General features: G+C 41.8%; 1 protein-coding gene across 1 annotated transcript in view; it reads left to right on the top strand.

Moving 5' to 3' along the window:
* Nucleotides 1-16,086, top strand: part of COL22A1 (collagen type XXII alpha 1 chain) — a 197,943-nt gene that overhangs the window by 77,402 nt on the left and 104,455 nt on the right. Inside the window, exons 12-13 of the mRNA XM_071738442.1 lie at nt 13,274-13,327; nt 14,848-14,901. Coding sequence (XP_071594543.1) covers nt 13,274-13,327; nt 14,848-14,901 — 108 coding nt within the window. The remainder of the gene's footprint in view (nt 1-13,273; nt 13,328-14,847; nt 14,902-16,086) is intronic.

Raw genomic sequence — 16,086 nt, 5'->3', positions numbered from 1 at the left:
AGCTCTTGAAGATCACTAGGAAGCACAAGAGAGGTGTCATGAAACAATTTGGTGAAGTGATCACTATGGGGATTTTACCACTGGAAACCATCCTGTCAGAGGAGAATCACAGAAAAGTTTTGGTTGAAAAAGACCTGTAAGATCATCAAGTCCAACCATTAAACCAGCACTGCCAAATCCACCACTAAGCCATGTCCCTAAGCACCACATCTACATATCTTTTAAATAACTCCAGGGATGGTGACTTGGCCACTTCCCTGGGCAGCCTTTTCCAGTGCCTGAAAACCCTTTCAGTAAAATAATTGCTCCTAGTAAACTACCTAAATCTTCCCTAGTACAACTTGAGGCCATTTCCTCTTGTTCTATTGCTTGTTACTTGGGAGAAGATACCAATACCCACCTCACTACAACCTTCTTTCAGGGAGTTGTAGAGTCAGAAGGTTTCCCCTCAGCCTTCTTTTCTCCAGACTGAACAATCCCAGGTCCCTAAGCCACTCCTCATAAAACTTGTCCTCTAAAGCCTTCACCAGCTTTGTGGTTCCTGGACATGTTTCACTTGGAGGAAGCTCTAACCAGAAACACACACCTTCTGCAGAAGTTGTGGATGAAGGTTTCATTATGGTTTACACAGGGTCCTCAGTGCTTTGAGGAGTATCCAAGCTTTCCCTCTGTGCTTTGTTTGTTTCCTTTCATGCTAATAATCACATATGCAGCAACGAGTATGAGAAACAACTTTAGTAGATTATGTCTATGTTCTCCTTACGTTATGTTTCTTTCATGGAAATTACTTGCTCTAATAAAAAATGCAGAAGGATTACTCTAGGGTTTCTGATGAGAATAAAACCTCTGAAGAGGCTTGGCTTATTAGAGATTCAGGGACTGCAAGAACAAGCACAGAGGAGAAAAGCAGGCATATAGTTAAGGCTTTGGGCTTGGCTTGAAGGAGTCTCTGACTTGAAACTTGGCTCCAACAGATTTTCTGACCTTGGTCAAAGCAGCTTCTCTTTGTTCCTGTAAAATGAAGTTGTAGAAATTCTTCTCCTCCAGGCTTTGTGGATCTTTCCTGCAAGACCTTTCAAACAATGGCTTTGCCTCCCCTTCCCTCACTTATCTTCCAAGTTGTGGTTACTGCCTTTTTTAGGACTTCTGGAAAAGCTGTGAAAATCTACCCTGTTAGATGGTGTCTATCCACACAGAGCCCTGGGTTCTCTGTCAGTGCCCCAAGGCAGCTGAATAGAAGAAGACTCTGACCTCAGGGTCCCATCACTGCTTTTACCTCTGTGCTGTGCTGTCAGAAGGGCTTCAAAAATGATCAGGAGCACTCTGGGATGGGGCTGAGTGGCACCCAATAACTTGGGGGAAAAGGCAATGAGCCTACAACAGGTGTGGCAGACCAAACACAAGGACCTTGTCTGATACTGCCTGCTGGTTGGATGGTGAAGGAGAGGTTTTGCTTGGGTGTTTTTAAAGGATGTCAGGAAGATGGTCTGAAGGCTGGAGCACCTCTCCCATGGAGACAGGCTGAAAGATTTAAGGTTGCTCAGACTAGAGAAAAGGAGGCTCCAGGGAGACCTTAGAGTGGTCTTCCAGTATCTGAAGGGGATACAGGAAAGCTGGGGAGGGACTTTTTACAAAGACACATGGTGATAGGACAAGGAGTAATGGAATGGGGGAGATTATGGTTAGACATTAGTAATAAAGTATTTAGTGTGAAGGTGTTGAGACACTGACACAAGTTTCCCAGGGGAGTTCTGAATGGCCCCTCCCTGGAAGTGTTCAAGGCCAGGTAGGATGTGATTTTAAGAAACCTGTCTAGTGAGAGGTGTCCCTGCCAATGACAGGGGGATCTGAATTTGATGGTTTTAAGGTCCCTTCCAACCTAAACCATTCTAGGATTCTATGATTTTGGCACCAGAAGGGCTTGGTTGCAGGTAAGGCTTAGGTTGGAAGTGGTATTTTAGATACACTGAGCCATAATTATGTTTGAGAGTCAGGTCTCTGATTGTCTGGGTACAGCAAGGACCAGCTGTACCCCAAGCAAAGTGGAGCTGGGAGGACAGGGACCTCCTCAGCACCCCAGCAAGGGAGCATCAGGTTAGTGATGGCAGCCAGGTTCAGATGAGAATCCGGATTACCAGCCTGGTCCCAAGTCAGGAAGAAATTCTAAGTCCAAGACAGGAAGGTGATTCTTCAAGTTAGGGTAAGGATTAGCAGGGTATCTGGTCAGGTTGCTGCAGGGTGGTTGAAGCAAAAGCCAAAGGTGAGAGACCCTCTGCTTAAAAAAATGGAAAGGAAGGTGAACAGCCACCTGAAATTCTAGAGGCAGGATATGCTCTCTGAGCACTTACATGATGTGTAGCCTGAGCTTGTGTGAACTAAGAATTAGTCCTTAGTCCTACAACTTCCCCCCCTAAAAAAATTATCATTCCAGGAGATGATCTGTGTGTCCTTTCACTGCTGGAACCTTGAGCCCACTGCAGGGAAGATGCTTCAGCTAGGTTACAGGCCTTGCTTGGGCTGCTGTGGTGTTGAGACATTGCCATCAAGTTCCAAAACTCTTAAATTCCACCACGCACATTACCTGGGGTTGGTAAGATGAAGGGTGGCTCTGAGAGTCAGTATTGAGATGGGATAACATCTCCAAGTTTAGAGATGCCATTGAATTTGAGACTTGAAAACCAAACCCCAACCACCCACTGGTTTGAGACTGACAGTGGAAATGTTGCCTCCTCAGGGTCTGATTCTTAGCACTCAGATCTTGTTTTATTGCAGAATAAAAAACTGATGGGAGCATAGCTCAAACTGACCTGGCAATGAAAAATGAATGTGCAAAATCGGCAGGCTTTTACTTATTTTTTTGTGCTGGAAATCATATCTCTCAGGAGCCATTCTTAGCTACTGAATTCATCTGGTTAAGGTCACTCAACACTGAACTTCTCAGTCTAACACTTAAACATCTCTATAATAATTAATCATCTATATCCAAAAGCTGTCATGCATCTCACTGGAGTCATTCATATCTGTCATTTCTTTTCTGAATTCTGATTAAAAGTGAGGTATTAAACCTTCTGATTAAAAGGTGAGGTATATTACTAACATAGTATCTGCCTTAGTACTCTTGAGTAAATTCTGAATCCTCTTGTGTATGCAGGCAACTTCAGTTCCCTTGTGGAACATTTTTGAGTTCTTTTAGTTACAGTAAAGTATGTTCTGCACAACTAAATAACCATGGCTTGATTCAGTTCTTTTTCTTAACAATAATTAGAGGGGTTTATATATATTGTGTGGTTTTCTGTGACCCAGAATAACAGCTGCAGATTGTAATAAACAACTCGAAGCCAGATCCCATACTAATTGTGCATCATGACAGCTTAATTCTCAGCAGTGCAAGGACACAAGAAACTTGGGGGTTTTGTCTTACATAAACTTAGCAAACATTTCTTTTCAGCATTGGCCTCTGGCTGGCAGGTACATTGCTGGTATATAATGACATCTACTGGCAAGCAGAAGTTTGCAGAGTCTCCAGCATTTGTTTAGAGTATTTCTCTGACAAGATCCAGTGGCAGTGTAGAAAGCAAGCATGTGAGATCAAGATTTTCCAACTTTGTCCTTCTGCCTGAAGAGCTGGGAGAAGGGAGGGGGAAACAGATTGCCTTGGTTCTGTCATCGATAGCTGTTGCTTGGTTGCAGGATGTTCCTGAGAGCAATATTGCAATGGATGGGTAAGGATTAGCTGTCTGTTAGGTGGAAAATAAAAAAGCTTTCCTATCAGTATGCAGTATATGCTCTGAAGTGGATCTCACAGCCTAATGAATCACAGAGAGCTGAAGTATCACACAAAGCAAGTTGCTATCACCAGCCTATCAAAGGCATCTTAAGTGTTCCCTACCCCTCCCCCTGCTACATATTATCACATCTGTCCAGTTAAGCAGCCAGATTTTTCCCTTTTCCGCTGATCAAAGGTGTTGCCTGGCTGAGTTCCCTCCTTCATGGCTGGGAAGTTGCAGGTGCCTTGTTCATGGGCTCTCTGAAGGCGCAGATGGGACCATGGCACCCCTGTGTTTCATGCTGTTCTTTATTTGCCCAAGTAATGGGCAAGATGCCCTGGACATCTTTAATTTCCTCTTTTGTGTCCTTAAAAGCCTTCAGATTTATGTCTTCAAAGTTCCTCAGGCCTGTTGTCTGTGCTTTGACAGAAGGATGGTGATTTGTGTGTCAGAGCCTATCCTGCTGGGTAATGAACACACACATTGTAGCTAGAGCCTGATGAGGAAAATGTGGTGTTTTTTTCATAGAAAATATTTATTTTCCTGATGAAATGGTGAGTGGGCCATAAGAGGTCATTATTTCAAGAGAATATGATGCATTTGGTTCTGTGATTATAGATCTGGGTCTCTGCAGATCCAGTTTTCTTTTGTGGTTTTATATCATTGGCTCCACAGGGGAACTTAGCCGTAGCTTTTCCCCTTCTTGTACCTCAATTTCCCATTAGAAAGAACGATCATGAGCTTTGCAACACACCATGACATGAACAATACCTAGAGAGCAGCATCATTTTATAAACAAGAAAGTCTAGTTCGACAAAACAGTTTTATAAATTTGGCAAAGACTTGACTAAGCAGCCTCAGGTATGTTTGGCAGTCAGCAGAGACAAATCACTGCAAGTTTTAAGTAGGTGGTGATAAGAATTCAGGCAAAATTTTATCTCCAATTTGGGCATGACATTTAAAGAGAGATGTGGAGAGATGTTGCTCATTGCAGAGAACAATGAGACTGATCAGTGATTTTGCACATTTAACCAGCAGGGAGAAACTGGAAAGAATGGGCACTGAAAAGAGGGGAAAAATAATGGAGTAGTTGGTGTGTCAACACTGAGGAAAAGCTTTCTTTGTACTTCAGTGAGGTGCCAGAATAAACTCAAAGGGATGAATGTAAAATATCAGTAGCAGCAGATGTTTAAGAACAGATTGGCAATGGAGTTTCATAGAATCATAGAATTGGCTGGGTTGGAAGGGACCTCAGAGATCATCAAGTCCAACCTTTGGACTACTCTGACACAGTCCTCTGCCACAATGTGCTCAGAACTACTGAAATATTTGACTGCTGTGTGGAGATCTGAAGTATCAGGAACTTCCCAGAAGCACAGCAAAAGAAATTGACAGATTTTTTTCTTGCAATGCACAATATCCACCAGTACACTGCAAATCGTCTGCAAGACCAGAATGATTTTCTGTGTACTATTTATAGATGTAAGAACAGAAATTAATCAATGTCATGATACATGACTGGGTTATTTTTCTACTTCAATGAACACTTCCCTTTAGCACTTGGCAAGCTGCTTTTCTGGTCCTGAGCAGTGGCAGATGCCAGGAAAAGCATCAACTTGTACTTTGAGACAAGGAAGTTTTTGTAACAGAGCTGTTATGTTTTTCACATCTCAAACTATCTGAAAAATATATCCTTAATTGAAGATCCAGTTACCCCAACCATGCAAGAAAAAAATCTGGAATTTCAGGAGCTACTAATTCTGCTTCTGGTAATTGAGCCCACTGCAGTCAAGTTTATTTCTCAGGCTGTTCCTCCGTGAGATTCTACCTCCCCTTCAGTACACTCACCCCTAAATGGATCTGTAAACAATTTTTCTGTTTCTTAATTTGCAAATTTCATCAGCTAACTGAGCAAGTGTTCTAGCTGTTAATCAGAAATATTTCAAACACAAGAGTTTCCCCCTGCAGTTGGCTGTGTTCTCTCTGTTGCAGATGCTTTCTTCAAGTGAATACTCCACTTGGCCCTGTCTTGATCACAGGGGAACCAGCAGCTGAACAGTTGTCAGAGGTGTCTGACCACCCCAGTTTTTCAAAAATCTCTTAACATAGCAAGTGGCAGTATATCATGGTGGGGATGCAAGCAGTCTATCATTGAAGGGTTTAGGATGTTTCTTGCTATTCTGAACTCTACAGTGAGCTTGATCAGGGTAAGCTCAGATCAGGAAGCTCTGATGCAGCCTCTCTTCTGCAGTATCAGGTTTATGAGTGACCATATTAACTGCTACATAGCTGTTGTTTTACTTATTTTGTTAATGTTTCTTCAGAGAAAGATACATGTTGGTATTCCTGAAAAATTAGTCACATGCTCTCCCCAGAAGAACATTCAGTGAATAGCATCATATGATGATGAAGCCTTCCAGTCTCATGGTAGGGTCCATATTGTTCATGATAAGGTTCAGGGGGCCAGAGACCCTTGAAAGATCATTGAATTTCTTCTAGGGAAGTACTTTTTGGGGACAGATGACTTCTCTGCAATGTATTGAATAATATCTTTGATATGTTTGCAGTTAAAAAAATGCCCATAACTATAATTTAATCACAACCAAACCTGTGATTTCTACTGTCCCTTGTGTGCCATGTCCACATGACCTTGCTGTTTATTACATCAGAATGTAATACAGAGACCCAACAGAGGAGATGTTTTTCTCTTCTTGGAGTGAAGCAAAGTGAACTCTAAGTTGAGAAGGATATTTTATATCTTGGGGAAGCACAAGATAATGCCAGTTTTGGTGTAAAATTTTCCAAGGTATTAACAGGGTTTTAGCATCATTAAGCTAATAGAATTCTGCATCTGTGAGTTGGAGAATGGCAGTCATTTGTGCTGCCTGTCTGGTCAACAGCTTTTGAAAATGGAGTTGGGTGAGATATATCCACTGCAGCACTGCCTCTCAATTGATCTGCAGATCACCCCTGGCTTTTAATGAAACCTTTTGCTTTGCCTCGCCACTCTAAGACAAACTCTTAATTTACAATATTTTTCAAGAAAGTATTTATTTTGTATGGCTGCTGAAGGCAAAGTTGTAAGATCTTTTGTTTCAGCTTTCTCAAGTTTGTAGCTTCTGAATAAAATAAAAAAAAAAAACCTAGAAAAGAAAGATATTACATCCTCCCAGACACACGTAGTCTCAAGGAAATTTTCTCAGGCATTTGATCATGAAGAACACCCTCAATATGCAATATCTGTTCTCTTCTCCTTTACTAATGGTCTAATAGTAACTACAGATCAGCAGTAGGCCACTCACCCATGGTCTTCTGGTTTATTCTTTGTGAACATCAGGTTGCCAAGGTAAATGCAGTCCAAAGACCCAGGAGATGGTAAGAGTAAAATTAGAGCACTGACCTAAGTCACAGGAAACCTGGAGTGAATTTGTATTTTAGTCGCAAACTCTGTGACATTCCATTTGTCTTCTGCTCAGTGGTACCTCTGAGGTGCCACCCTCATGAGATGAAAGCAATATTACAGCTGCTGTAACTTCTTATTTAACACAGTTGCTGTGAAGTTAAACAAAGGAGAGAAAAGTGGATTAATGGTGAAGTGGTAACACTACACAGTTCAGCTTTGCTTGTGTTTCCATTTCATTTTGGCCCTGTTGGTCTGTTTGTCAGCAGCTCTTGTTATTTTGTCTCCTATATAGATATAGATCCCCAGGTTTGCAGAGCTGCCAATATTCTGGATGCATGATTTGTGGGGTTCTGCGTGGCAGATTTTTTAAGGTCACCCAACACCACCTTTATTGATGTTATGTGACAGGGTTAGAATTTTTTAATTTCATTTTAGGATTAGAAAAGTGGCACTTTTGTGTTAAATGTAGACCACTTTGGAAGAGAAAATAAAGAAAATGTATAGAATTGATCTTAAAGTGATCCGTCTTCTATCATCTGCTCTATAAACTGAAAGAAAAGTCTAGTGATTTACTCAAATTTGACAGGCTAATGGGAGTCTAACTATGTGTTTTGGACTGATTTTTTCCCCATTATTTTCTCATTTAGTTTGCTCTCATTTCCATTAACATAGGCCACAACCCAGAGTTTGAAATAAAATATGTGATTATAGGGCACAGCTGTTCTCAAGTTGGAAGAAATGTTTGTAAACTTGGCAGCTCTTGAAGAGCTGCAAGTGGAGGAAAGAAAAGCATTAAACTTGAGCAGATTGCTTGAAAACTTCAGCGAGGGTTTATTCCTTTTGGTGTTACTGATATCTCTCTAGGATCAGGTAATACTGAAGTGTTCTATATCTGTATATTTCCATATACCTGCAGATCCCTTTCTTCTTTATTTTAGGTCTCTCATTTCAGAGAAATTCTGCTATGAGGCTGGATATGGCAAAATCCGTGTATTACTTGTTCCATTCAGGAGGAAATATTTCAGCTAGAAGTCCAGGTTATCTACCTTGTCATTTCATAGTTATCTCCATTCAGCCACCTGAGGATCTACATGGGATGCAAATATAAATGGATCACAGACCATACACAGAATGTTCAGGCAATTTTGTGGGGTGCTGAGGTTCAATATAATTCAAGTGAGATGAATTGTTTGATGATATGCAACAAATTAAGCTATATGTGCATATGGTGAGCATGTAATGGAAGTTTTAAAAAATCCCCAACCTTTATGACTATGGAGGGATCACTAACCTGGTGTGAGCTGGTAAAGCCATGTGACACTAGGGTACCAAGAAGACATCCTTGCTCAAATGCAGGAATGGGATAACACTGCTGATGAACACAAGATAATAAAGGAAACTATCTGTGTGTTCCATATTTTTAATGAATTATACATTTGAGGACGATGGGAGTATCTTGATTGTTTATCACCCAGTACTCTGTCTGTAGCAGCCAAAAGATTTCTGTGCTATGAATTTCCTTATGATGTGGCATTTTCTTTTGTCCATTGGATCTAAGGAACCATGTGCCCATGCAACACCCACTTTGAGACCCCCAGGAAAGACAGATGTAGGGCTTAGGTCTTGCTCTGTATCATGTGTGTGACACTGAACACTTCCATTAGAAAATAAATACAAGCAAATTCAAAATTCACTCTTTTTTTATTGAACTCTGCCTAGATATTTTGTTTCAGAATAGCTCAAAAAACCCTACCTAAATTGCTTGCAGAATTTATATGAATTCTTTGAGGAATTAAAGATGGAGTTTTCAGAGTGATTTGTCTAGTGCTACATTCTCAGAGCTTGCAGTACTCAGTATTTTAGGAACTTTTTTAGCCAAGCTGCCATATTAAGACATTTCCTCAATGGTAACACCACCTACACATTCAAGTTTTTGTCCAAAAAACTAGTGACCAAGGAAGCAAAAGGTCACACCCCTACAGCATAAAACGACTCCAGAAAGTGCAGGCTAAGACTAAGGGAAGCTGCCTTGGAAACTATTCTGTTGACCTCCTTAACAAGAGTCTTTTCTGCCTTTGCTGCTTGTTCCCACTTCCCTGGAGGCCCTTGTTACCATCCTATTTTTACCCAGATGTTTCTCCAGAAAGGGACAGTCTTCGAGGTTCAGATATCCATGAAGCAGATGGGTGGCAGTAGTCAAGCATGGCATTAGCAGGTGTGGTTTTCATGTCACCCCCAGAATCTCATTGTGTTGAAGCTGGGAACCCAGCCACTCTGTGGGTATAAAGTATCCTTTTTATCCCTCTCAGTGGCATAGCTAGGTTTGGCCTTGGTGCAAGGAATGCCAGAAGCTTTTCTTCCTCAGGGCTTGATGCCAGCTGCTGAAGCCTGCTCTGTTTTCCCAGTGTGGTGCCTGGATCCTTCAGCCCAGTGCACTTGGAGGCCATGTCTGCTTGGCAGCTATTCCTCTGGCCCGTGCTCTCTGCCTCTGCTATTTATTTTATTTACACACTGCTTGTACTTTTGAACTGAGCTCTGTGGTGTAGTGACTGTCATTTAATGTTTATTCATCCAAGTGTCCAGCAGAGTGACCCAAGCAGGGAACAAATGAGGCATTGCTATAATTCAAGTAAATAATTATAGAATAACCAAGGAAAAGGGAAAAAATGGCATTTGTAGAACCAGGTAGCTGGCTGTGTGCTAAGTAACCTAAATTCTGTGTCAGTATATGGACTCAATGCTTGCAGGACCTCTCTTGCTCAGCGTTATCTCCTCAGCCAGATTTACAAGCAAAGTCCTCTGGTTGCTTTTGGTCAGATGGCAGCTTGTCACAGTTAGGATCTTTTGATAGATATTTTGTCAGTGTTGAGCTAATGGAGGTATTTACTCTCTTCATCTGTGTAAATGTTCAATCCAAGGCCATTGGCTGTGAAGCATAGAGCATGAAGCAGTCCATACACCCTTCCAGTGCATATGAAAAGGACAACATGCTCAAGAGCCTGGAAAGGGGACACTTCTTAGGAAAACCTGCTCCCGCTCTTTTGGGGTTAGTTACTGGAGATGTAACCTCCCTAGGAAGAACTCCTCTTGAACAATGTTATTTCAGGCTCCTGTGATATCTTCTTTGGCCATTTTTGTCACTCTCCAATTGCAACTTTCTCTGGCTTTAGAAAATCGTTTCCAAGGTTTTCCTATCCATGGCCGGGGGGGTTGGAACTAGATGAGCTTTAAGATCCCTTCCAAAGATAGATGCAGTAGTAGAGCCCTTCAGTCCAGAAGTGCTGGAGAAAGAGGTGAGCTCTTTTGCCACCTAAACAGACTTAATTGGAGGTGGTGATGGGAGGGAACAGACATCTTTTGGGTACTTTAGTGCTTCCCTAGGTCTGAGCAGGTTGCTGAGCACAATATTTGGGATTTTACCTGATCAAAAAATCTGGTAGGCAAGTGAGAAGTTGATTGTTCTGTGATGCAGTTCATGAAGGTATGTAGCTGAAAAAAAGTAAAATAGTTTCCTGGTGTAAATTACTGTGGCAAAAAGACTTTGCTCCAGCTTGCTGAATCCTCAGCAGAGGTTTTTGGCAACTGGCTGGGAGTTCAGTGTGTGAGCTGTTGGTTGCTTTCCCATCCCTGCTTCTCACATCTGCTCTGGCACTCTGCAAGCACAGAAGAGCTGATGCTTTCTGCTTCTTGCTCTCTTCTGCTGCTCACTCCTGTAATTTACACAGTTTACTTTGTGAAGAAGAATATGTTGACACAGGCAACATAATCTCTTCTTGTGCTTTTATTAAGTTTCAGACATTTGCCAAAGCTACCTTTAGCCTGACAGGTTTTCTGCTCAGTGAGGGGTAGAAAGCTTTAGCCAAGGGTTAATGGGGAGTCAGTAGAAAGAGCAGAAATAGGGACCCTTTTCATTCTGTAGTCTGGTGGGGTTCAGTGGTTGCTCTCCAGGAAAAGTTAAAGCCTATCTCTAAAGCCCAGGTTTCTTTTGTGCAGTTTTATCCTGAGGTGGACACCAGAAGATTTCTACTACAAGGAGGAAAAATTTTGTAGTTTTAAGGGTCAGCTCTGTCCCAGGCTGTCCAATGTGTGGCATGTGGTGCTTCAGTTTATGCAGCAGAAGAGGAGGATGGAAGTAGAAACAGGTGAAAAAATGTCTTTAGTGAGCTTCTTGTAATGCTGGGCCTTGCTGTATCACAAATTCCCTGCTTGGTGACCTGGTCAGTGGCTGTCACTTCAGGCTGGCATGAAGAGTCACCAAAGTGGGAAAAGTCTACAGTACTGTCCTGCAAATGCCCATACGGCCTCTCAGCTGTGAGGGTGAAGAGATCTGCTCTGAGCTTCCCATCTTTTTAGGCAGCTGCTTGAGATCTGTTAGAAGTCAAAAGGACAAAATCACACTGCTTTAGTTAAAAGAAGAGATGCAAAAGTCTTTTTTCTGTCCCTGGGATGCTATTGGCATTGGAAGCAAGCTGCCATTTGCATCTGGGAAAAGCAGTAACTTTATTGTTGGAGGTTTTCCACACCAAATTTGATTGAATTCAAAGAACTGGATCTGAATTTCCTGTTGCTTGGACTGGGAGGTTGGACTTGAAACCTCAAGAGGTCCTGCCCAGCAGGAAAGGCTCTATGAGCACTGTGCATCAGAGTTACTGACTGCAGCTGCCATTCATTTCTTCAGCTGTGTGAAGGAGTAGCTACTTCCTGGTGAAGAAAAAAAGGCAAGCAAAGGGCTAATTAACTGTTCTTCTTTACTTTGCATAGAAAAGATATAAATTGTTTTTCTTCTTATGTTGAACACTTTGCCATAGAACAGCAGTTCCTTCAAGTTATATTGATCTCTTAGAGCAAGTGATTTCCTTAAAAATGATATTTGCTATTTGATGGGTTTTCTATCTCATTAGGGAGGCATTCAAATACAGCAAATCAGATTTTTCCATGAGCTGCACTGCAAATTCTAGACTGACTGCTTCACGAAGATTCAGTTAGTAAGAAATGTGATTATAAAAGTATTGAATGGCTTCAACTGCATATACAGAACAAATAATTTACAGATACATTCTTTTATTAACCTCTAAGTGCCAAATATACTTATAAATACATAAGGCCAGATTTTGTCACACTGTCTGACACTGCCTGGAACCTTGCTCAAGGAATACATCTATTTAGGTCTGCTGACTACTCATTCAGGAAAGAAATACTAAGACTGAGAGTGGTGGAATTTAGCTTGAATTTATCTAAATATGTAAGTGGTCCATATTTACATGGGCAACTTAGAAATATTTACATCAACTTAGCCACTTTAATGCTTTTTCAGTAGGATTCTTCTATGTTATTAGGTTTTCACAAAGCTGATGAGGATAAAGCTCTCAGATGCTTAGCTCTGCTTTGCCAGCAGTTCCAGTGGTTTTACATCCCACAAATTGATGTCCAGTGCTTCAGGCATCAGAGGCACTGATAAGAGTCCATTGAAGGACTCATGTCAACATCTCTTGTAAAATCCAGGAATGCTAAAACCTGGGAGACATCAGTTGGAGCATGAGCATAAGCAGGCTGCTGGATCACCACCAAGTACCCCATGGCAGCAGGCATAATCCTCCTCCATCCTCAGAGCTCTGCCTGAAACCTGCTCTTGGATCTTTGGTGAAGTTAGCTGTTGACTATCAGAGAATCAGAATGGTTTGGTTGGGAAGGTTTTAAAGTTCATCCATTTCCAACCCTCCTGCCATGGGGCAGGAACACATCCTACTAGATCAGGCTGCGCTAAGCCCCTTACAACCTGGCTTTGAATACTTCCAGGGAGGGAGCATCCATGGCTTCCCTGGGAAGTCTGTGCCAGTGTCTCACCACTCTAACAGTGAGGAGTTTCTTCCTAATTTACAATCTAAATCTATCATCTTCTGGTCTGACACTATTCCCTTCATCATGTCCCTATCTGCCCTTATAAAAGTTCCAGGTGACTGTAAACAGCATCATCACAGCAATGCAGAGAATTTGGACTCAAGTCTCAACAGATGATTAGTGTCCCACCTAAAATACACAAAAATACCTCAGTATGCTTTGGCATTTCATGTAAGGGTTTTTTTTTTTTCCATCGGTGCTCTAGGGTGAAGAAGGTCCCCCTGGCTTCCCTGGACTGAAAGGGGATAAAGGAGAAAAAGTAAGTCTGAGTCTTTATTAATTACATTGTGAAAAGTTACATCTAAGCTATTGTGGAAAGCTAAGGAAACAGGCTGATCTCTAATTCTTTTGTTTTACCTCTGTTACAGTATGCTGTTGTATTATTTTTCAGTGCACCTTAAAATCTTTAAGCTTTTGGACAATGCTCAGCCAAATTTTACAAATGTTTGGAGATTTCAAGGATATGAACTCTATCTAAACTTTGAAAAGCTCCAAAATGGAGTAGAAGTGTGAAGCAGAATATAAGCACAGTGCTAATGCCTCCACATACAGAACAACAGTGGTGCTTTAATACAAGGTGTTGAAGGATGATGATTATCTTGCCCTTTCTTGCACTGAACATAAGTAAATTTTGAACTGAGAAGGTCTTTAATTGCTTAGTATGTCATGATCTTAAAAATAAAATAATTATCTTAATTATCCTACGCCGAGCTTACTCCTATTGACTTGTATTTGCTTTGGACATATTTGTCAGATATGCCATAGACCACATTTAGAGGAGGGATTTTAGGAGTTTAAACTTCTTCCACCTCTTGTAAAACATCAAATGTTCAGGATTGCAAGGTAAAAATCCCCCACCAAGCAGTGCACAGCAAGCCAGCTCAGGTTAATCAGAGCCCAGAGGGGCAGTTTGCAGTGCCCAGCTCTGTTTCTGGTTTGTGCCTTTTTTCACAATGCACTTCAAAACAAATTGCTGCAGTGCCTACAAGTAAAATCACTGAGTCAGTTCATCACCCTGTACATTGGCATGCCTGTTGTGTGGTGATTACCTTTCCATTCTCCATTTATTCTTTATATTGCCAGCTGCATGCAGCAAAACTTCCCTTTCCTCTGTGTTTGCTGCAGTCCCCATTAGCTGTGGTGCTGCCAGCCTCAATAATTTAGTCCCACTCTTCCTGATGCATAGGAAGATTTAAAAAGTGGTGCCTGCTTTTCTATTACTTTGTTTTCTACAGCTTTGCACATTCACAGCTCTGAAAATTCCCAGTGGCCAGTGTAGTTTCTGAGGGCTGCTTAAGTTTTACAAGACTTCTTTTCTGTTTGCTTTTAGGCTCATTACTTATGTGCATCATAGCTGTGCCCGGAGGCTTTTAAATTTTGGGATGGATGCTGTATGAACGTGGAATTAAAAAAAATAAATTTTAAAATTAATGGTTATTTAGTGACAAAACATCATGTTTTTGTGACAGTGGAATAGTGGACAGAGAGGCTGAGGGGAGATGACTCAGGGGTTACAAGTCTAATTAGCTACAGAGCTTTTATATTAATTCTTTCTTGAGTGAATTAAGTAGCCAAGAGTACCTAGTTCCACATTATCATCTCACCAGTTGGCCATGGTGTGTTAATGTCAGCAGCAGCTCCTCCAGAGACAGTAAATAATAACTGTTTGTCCTGAAATGATTCTCCTCATACCTTATTCTTGTCTTGGTATTTACTCATGCCCTCATGCTTGCAACGGGTGTTAACACTGTGCTGATGATCATTCTGTTCTTGTTACAGGGGTCCCTGGGCTCACCTGGTCCCCCTGGAAGGGATGGAGCAAAAGGAGAAGCCGTAAGCCTTTTTCTACCTCCCATGTAATCCTTGCCTTTCCATGCAAGGCAGGCAGTGGAAATCAATCTGTATTGAGTGAGACGTGGCTTGGGGATTTGTATGGCCACTGGAAGAGTGGCAGAAACAAATAGCAAGAGGTTAATAGCCCCAGCACTCTCACTCACATGCTTGCAGTAATGGAAGGATAAACCACCCTGAGAGGCTCCCAGGGCACCTCTGGTTCTGTTCATTAAGGTGAAAAAGAGGGCAGTGGTAGCAGCCTGTGGTTTAGGACTTACTGCTGTGGCTGTGTTGGTTAATAGGTGCTGCTGCAGAGCTTGGACATTTGTTTGACAAGGAGTCACCAGGTAGTGAAGGTGGCAGGGCATGCAGGGGAGCATCTTGGGCTTCCACAGTGGACAGAGGTGAGAGAAAAAAGGTATCTTGGTCACAGAAGCAAGGACTTGAATTCCTCTTATGGTAAAAGGTAAGAGCAAAGAAGAGGTGCAGGGTGAGCTCAAAGGATGAAGCATACCAAATACCAAATACTGCCCCTAGAGGACTGCAGTTGAGGCATAAAGCTACAAACACATTTTCCAGCATCTCTTATAAATGTGTTTTAGACTTTCCTCTAATTTCTTCTGCTTGAGCACCATCCCTTTGAATTATCTGCATCCCAATTAAGGACATTTATCACATAATTCAGTTTTTTGTGGCAGTCATTTGGTGGTGACTGAAGGAACCTGGGGAAAAGACCCTCTGGAAGGTCAGACACATGCAAATGTAGTAGCTCTTTTTTTTTCCAGTTACTTACATCCTGTTCCTGCTTTGTGCCTTGCTGTCCCACTTCAGAAAAGCCACGATAATTTTCCCATGTAGCTTCCAGGACGGATGCTACTTCACTGCATCTCACGTGGCATGGTCTGAGATCAGGCAGTGACTTCCAGAATTTCCTGTAGGATGTGATTCTTGCAGTAAAAGGTCACAATTAGAGAACAAATGCATTACCTCTAAGGAATCCATGTTTGTAGATTGTAGTTGGTGCAAACTGTTCACAGCTTATGAAACTCACTTCTTGCTACTCAGGTGGTTGTGTTTGACAAGCAGACAAACAGCTGCTTCAGGTTTCACTTTGTCTACTTTTCTGTTTGTGATGACAGCACATGGCAAACTTTCAGATCTCTGGATAGTGGTCTGCAGGTCTGT

Source organism: Heliangelus exortis, chromosome 2, assembly GCF_036169615.1.
Source record: "Heliangelus exortis chromosome 2, bHelExo1.hap1, whole genome shotgun sequence".
Classification (NCBI taxonomy): Eukaryota; Metazoa; Chordata; class Aves; order Apodiformes; family Trochilidae; genus Heliangelus; species Heliangelus exortis.
Note: the sequence above shows the minus strand (reverse complement) of the source record. Positions and strands in the feature narration are given on the sequence as shown.